The sequence below is a fragment of the Cryptomeria japonica genome, chromosome 6, assembly GCF_030272615.1.
Source record: "Cryptomeria japonica chromosome 6, Sugi_1.0, whole genome shotgun sequence".
Taxonomy (NCBI): Eukaryota; Viridiplantae; Streptophyta; class Pinopsida; order Cupressales; family Cupressaceae; genus Cryptomeria; species Cryptomeria japonica.
In genome coordinates, this window is record NC_081410.1 from 49,489,283 (window position 1) to 49,495,282 (window position 6,000).

Below are 6,000 nucleotides of genomic sequence, written 5' to 3' on the forward strand. Positions count from 1 at the left end.
ATCACATCACAACTAACTTTGGATTCAACCAACATAGCATACCACGGAGAAATTGCAAGAAGCTTTGAATTCCTAAGGGGTAACTGCAGATACCTCCATCATATTTTCTCTTATACATAATCTTTCCAGCCCTTCTCCTTTGGGCTTCTTTCTCTGTAGCTGGCCATATTTTATGTATTGGAAAGTGTAATCACAACAACTGATGTTGCAGTAATCAGAACTGCAACCAGACAGGGCAATCTGCAAGATTTAGTTAACCTTATCTGTCCAGAATCCAGATCATCAATTTTATCTTATCTTATCTGCAGAAACCCATCCGTAGCTATTCAGTTTACTATATATTGTATTTTTCTGTGACTATTCTACTCACTCTCTTAGCAGAGTCCAGCTCTGTAGAGCTGTCAATAGCAATGAAGCTGAGTCTGTAGAAGGTTGTAATGATGTTTGAGAGATAGAGCATAGTCAGATGTAATGATGATTTTTGTGAGTATGAGCAGAAGCTCAGTCAAGGTGTTTGGATGAAGAGCAGAAGCTCACTCAAAAGTTTGTGAGATGTAATATGTTATCATAGTCAATATAAAATGGTATGTTTGTTTTTCTTGTTATTTGTCCTTCCTCTATTTCCAACAACTGGTATCAGAGCCAAAGAACCTGGAGACCCAGAAGTGGTGAAGTGTTTACAAGAAGAATCTGGAGGTGTTGATCTAGTTGTTCAAGAAGGGATTAGTATAAAGAAGGCTGCAGCTGTTCCAAAGAACAGACTACAGATTTGTGCCCATTGCCCATAGAAAGAGCATCACTCGATGGAAAGTGCGATTTCTTTACTTTCACAAGATGTGAGGGATTGCTCTACCACTGCAAGAATTGTTCAAAGCTTACATTCCAAATCTGAGAAGGAATCGCTGGGGAGAGGAGATTGCTGAAAACTATTTTTTTGTTGCAGCCAGTTTTATAAAGAGAGGCAAGGCCACTGTAGCTGGTCAAAATAGTCTAAATGTGAAGATTGCTGCAAGCCGTTGAAGCCAAAGCTGCAAGTAATCTAGCTAGATTTGAGGATGAAGCCATCTAAGAGTTGTTTCAAGATTGTAGTGCCTGTGGCTGTAGAGATGTAGGTTGTTTGTAGTTTTTTTATGTACCTAGTCCAAATCACAGATTTTTGATTTTGCAAAGATCTAAACCAAATCTGATTAGAGGTCACAACTGTTGAAGTAGCAGGTCTGTGTAGAAGACCAAAATACCACAGCTGCTACATTTTACTAAAGTAGTTAATAAGTTGTGATAAGAGCTGCAGTTTACTAGGGTAGATTTTTGTTGTTTGTTGCCGCCAAAGGACGAGAGGAGATATAGTGTTTCGTATTTGCAGTGTGAAGAAAGAGCAGATTGGAGCTGAAAGCCAATTGGAGCTGAAAGCCAGATTGTAGCCTTTAAGAAGGCATTAAAGCCATCGGATGTAGCTGTAATTGCAGTTGCTTCAAGAAAGAAACTGTAGAGGAAAGATCACTGCAGAGAAGAGGAGATTGCTCCTATTAAAGGACCCAATCTATAGTAATTGCAAGAAGAAAGATCGTTGGCTCGTAAGGAAGATCACAGATAGTTGATGTGTTTGGATCAGAGGTGAGAAGATCAGCAGAAGTTTGAGTAGATCTAGAAGAGCCAGCTGTAGCTGAAGAAAAAGGACTGCAGGACAAAAGGTAATACAGAAAGTATGCATAACAATAATGAGATGTAAATGGGCATAGGTAAGGAATCGTATTTTTGGGCAAATGTTTTAGTAATTTGGAATGCTTATTGTACCTAAGTTGTTTTAGGGTGTGCATGATCGGTTGTACCTGACACCCCAGAGATTTTATGTCCAAAGACGTAGAATTTAGCCATAGGCAAGTTTGATTTTCCCAAGGGTTTTGTAAACCCTGTTGAGTCAAGCCTGCATGGATTTTTGTGAAAATCATGTAGTATGTATCCTCTTGTGCATAGAGAGGATGTGGCATCAAGTTGTGGAATTATCTTATCTTGATGGTGAATCAGAGAAGTTAAATTTTTTATTAAGGAGGGAATGTGAGATAGTAATCTCAAAGTGTGAAGAACCAAAGTAATGTTTACAGGAGAGTTTAAAATATTGATGAACCATGTAGATGAAAAGAATTCCTACAGAACTAGTGAGTACAGAGGTTGGTTACCCCTGTATCTCGGTAGATGGTTCGCTTTTTATATCAACTCAATCAATTTTGATGCAGGTACAAAAGGAGAAGCATTCAAGTTCATGAAGAAAGCCCAAAGTAATGAATCAGAAAGTGTGCGCATTATAAATCAATTTCCCCGTCATGATGGTTCGTGGTCAACAGAAACCACTTTAATACAAAGTTTCATGGTCAATAGAACCCACTTGGTTGCAAAGTTTATGGTCAGCTAGAAACCATTTGAGAATTGTATTGGTTAGGGGTAACCGCAAAATCCCAAGGTGATTATGATGAGGGAAAATCAGAAAAAAGAAGTAGCACACTAAAGCCCAGTTAAACAGATCTTGTAGAAGTCTTGTTGAAGATCTGCAGAGATAAAGAAAAGGTTGTTGAAGAGAAGATGCATCTATTCTCAAAGGAGAAATCAATGGTTTGTATGACTGTTGTAACAGTTGGAGGAAGATGTAACAAATACGAAGATAGCTGATAGTAGTTTTGATTAAGGGGGGGTATTGGAAAGTGTAATCACAACAACCGATGCTGCAGTAATCCAAACTGCAACCAGACAGGGCAGTCTGCAAGATTTAATTAACCTTATCTGTCCAGATCATCACTCTTGTCTTATCTTATCTGTAGAAGCCCATCCTTACCTATCTAGTTTACTATATGTTGTATCTTTATGTGACTATTCTACTCACTCTCTTAGCAGAGTCCAGCTCTGTAGAGCTGTCAAGAGCTATGAAGCTGAGTCTGTAGAAGGTTGTAATGATGTCTGAGAAATAGAGCTTAGTTAGATGTAATGATGATTTTTGTAAGTGTGAGCAGAAGCTCAGTCAAGTTGTCTGGACGAAGAGAAGAAGCTCATTCAGAAGTTTGTGAGATGTAATATGTTATTCTGGTCAATATAAAATGGTATGTTTATTTTTCTTGTTATTTGTCCTCCCTCTATTTCCAACATTATGTCCGGAGATTCTTAGAAGATAGTTTTTCCCCTGAAGATTCAATAATTTTTACAAAGTTACTAATATTCCATAATGACATCAATTTGATTTCTTTATTCAGAATATATGTTCTTTTATCTTCTTCGTGATAAACATCTGTTGGAATTAGTTGTTACTCCTTTTGAGGTTGACAATCATCAGCAATCTAATTGTGAAGAGCATATTTAGGACTACCTCGAACATTGTTCAATATTTTTCGAAGTTCCATATGGTTACTATTGCTGTGTTGATAATACTTTTCCTCACAATCCCTATCCATCCTTTTCTTCTCTGATTCCAGGTGGGTTTTAACAAAAGATTGCCCTCCTAACTTGCATCATACAGTCACAATCAATGAATACACCTCTGTGTGTGGGCCATTAAGTTTTAATAGTCCTTTACTAATCTATTAATTGAAATTAACTCTGGTTTTGATCATTGAATTTATATGTTCATCAAATGTACATTTGGATCTTTTAACTGTGATCAATTGTATACTTATTTTCCGGCTTTCATGTTGTAATAGCACAGATGTTTCAGAGTCAAGTTTCTGTGTACAATTACCTAAATGGCTAGTTTTTTGAGATGCAGTTCAGAGCATAATAAGATTAATGAAAGTTGTGAACTGTCTAGAGATGAATTGTGTAGGTTGGGAAGAGTCTACGTTGTGCTAGTTCTTACTGAACGGTAATCTAATAGAAAAAGGGGAAGAAAAATTGCTTTGTATGGTCATTTGTTGGAATTGAATGTTCCATGATTTGCTTTCTTCCACTCAATTGACCTAATCTTATTTAAATGCCTTTAATCTTTAATACATTTCCAGCAGCTTTGCTTGCCCATTGTTCTCCCAGATTGCTTTACTCAAATCAATAATAATTACTAGATTCACAACTTAATTCCTCACAAAGTGATTCTTGCACCATCTCATGTACACAAGCGTGTAAAATAGTATGAAAGAAACTCTTCTTCATTTTATGGTTGGCCCTTTTGTCATGCTTCGACACCACCAACGCATTTCTAGTTGTGGAATTATATGCTTTGCCAAGGGAGGAGGCTTATCTTGATCCTAGTTACTTTATCTGGTTCTGCAGGCTGGACAAGCAATTACAACAATAGATTGGAAACTCGCCTTGTTATGTTTTGTATGGGTTCTTAGGTGACTGTGTTTCTTCCGATACTTTTCTTGTTATTAAGAACTCACTTAGTCTTCTATATGGTAAGCTGAAGATGCCTTCTGCTCATTTCGTGCCTTTAGATTGAATTTACTGTTTGTTTCGTAGAGTACATGGGGAAGCCTATCTTGGAAGTAACTCAGAGAGTGATGTGTATTTCTTATTTAAGGCTTTACATATTCATGTTATCCATGGAACGACTTGAAATGTGTTGATGGCAATCACGCTACTCGAAAGTGCATTTTAAGGAATGTAATGGTGTAGAACAGTGAACTAGATGGTACAAAAACCCTTTTCAAGGTTTTAGATTCATTGCATGCCATCTACCAATATAACTATAATTACTGTCATCAAGTAATTTTCAATTGTGCAGGCACGTGAGGAGGAGGCTATTAAAAACATGCGGAAGGCTATGGTTCCTCATGTCAGACCAGTGCCTGACTTCAGCAAACCTTTTGTTCCACACAGGTGATCATGAGGTGCTGTGGGAAACTTTTTTGCAACTTCATGTTTATTTTATTGCAGTTCATGACTAATGTCCATACAATTTTTGGCAGAGCATCAAAAGAACCTACACAGCCAAAATCTCCAAAATTTCATGCTCTCCATAAAGGCAATAGGAGCCAAAATCAAATGTACAGAAACATGACTCCACGCAATGATATTATTTCCAAGACTAAAGCTATTTCTTTGAATTGTGTGGTGCTGCGATACCATGTATATGATATTCTATCAAATTCTTTCTGTTGGGTAGTTTATCGGAATAACAATGACTATTTGCATGGACAGGAGGTAAATCTATCACCATAGAGCGTCACTGTTGCTGTAATATTTTGGTCACACGATCTCAAATAGAGGATTTGCTGCACCCTGAACTTTTCGCTTCAATTCAGCAGATTCCATTCCAAGCAAATTGAGGATATTGTGTGTGTTGATCTACAAAGAAATACATGACATTATTTCAGCTGCCATCTTTTAAGAGCAAACCATTAAAGGTAAACTTGGAAATATATTATTAAAGGAAAGAGATATCCTTGCGCTTTGCCTTGGCCTATTATAAAATATAACCAACATTTTGGGGTCAAGATCTATTTTGTATAATAAAGTTGTTTAATCACTTAATTTATCTTTTATAATCTTGCATCAACTTAATCAGACTACAATCTTAGCTTCTCGTTTATATTGTTGTTGAACTCAATTTTATCTTGGAATGCAAATGGAAAATTACTTTGGTTAGAAAGAAAGAAAATATTTTAACATCCATGAAGCTAAAAATAGTCTATGGGACATACTACCTCATAAATTGATTTATGCATTTCAGCCCTTTTCCTATGCAACGTGATGATGAGCGCCCCCAACTTCTCAACAATCCCCTCGTTAAATAAATTATCCCAAGAGCTAGCTACCAAGATATTTACATAACTGTCCATGTTGTCCTTGAAGGCATCGCTCCTAAAATGAAATGTTTTTCTGTTTCCACTTTTCTCAAAATGCAAAAAATTATACTCTTTCTTCCCAAGCTTCTCTTGGTCTTTGTCAATGTCCAGTTTCACAATGGAGTTGATAAGAGTTAGTTCTTAACTAAGCAATAAGAATTTTGGTTCCCTATGAGATATTGGCTCCTGTGTACACTTTTTGATGATGATTACAAGTGGGATCTTAAACTCTTCA

At 36.8% G+C, this 6,000-nt stretch overlaps 1 protein-coding gene across 8 annotated transcripts in view; it reads left to right on the plus strand.

Annotated features, from left to right (window-relative positions):
- The window catches only part of LOC131079412 (protein TPX2), an 82,850-nt gene extending 77,368 nt beyond the window's left edge, over positions 1–5,482 (plus strand). For 6 of the 8 annotated variants that reach the window (XM_059207135.1, XM_059207134.1, XM_059207132.1 and 3 more), the window contains 4 exons: positions 4,249–4,313; positions 4,703–4,797; positions 4,887–4,964; positions 5,119–5,482. In XM_059207135.1, the coding sequence (XP_059063118.1) occupies positions 4,249–4,313; positions 4,703–4,797; positions 4,887–4,964; positions 5,119–5,120 (240 nt within the window). In that variant the 3' untranslated portion in view covers positions 5,121–5,482. The other 2 variants (XM_059207136.1, XM_059207138.1) reach the window with 2 other exon arrangements.
- Positions 5,483–6,000: the final 518 nt, after the last annotated feature.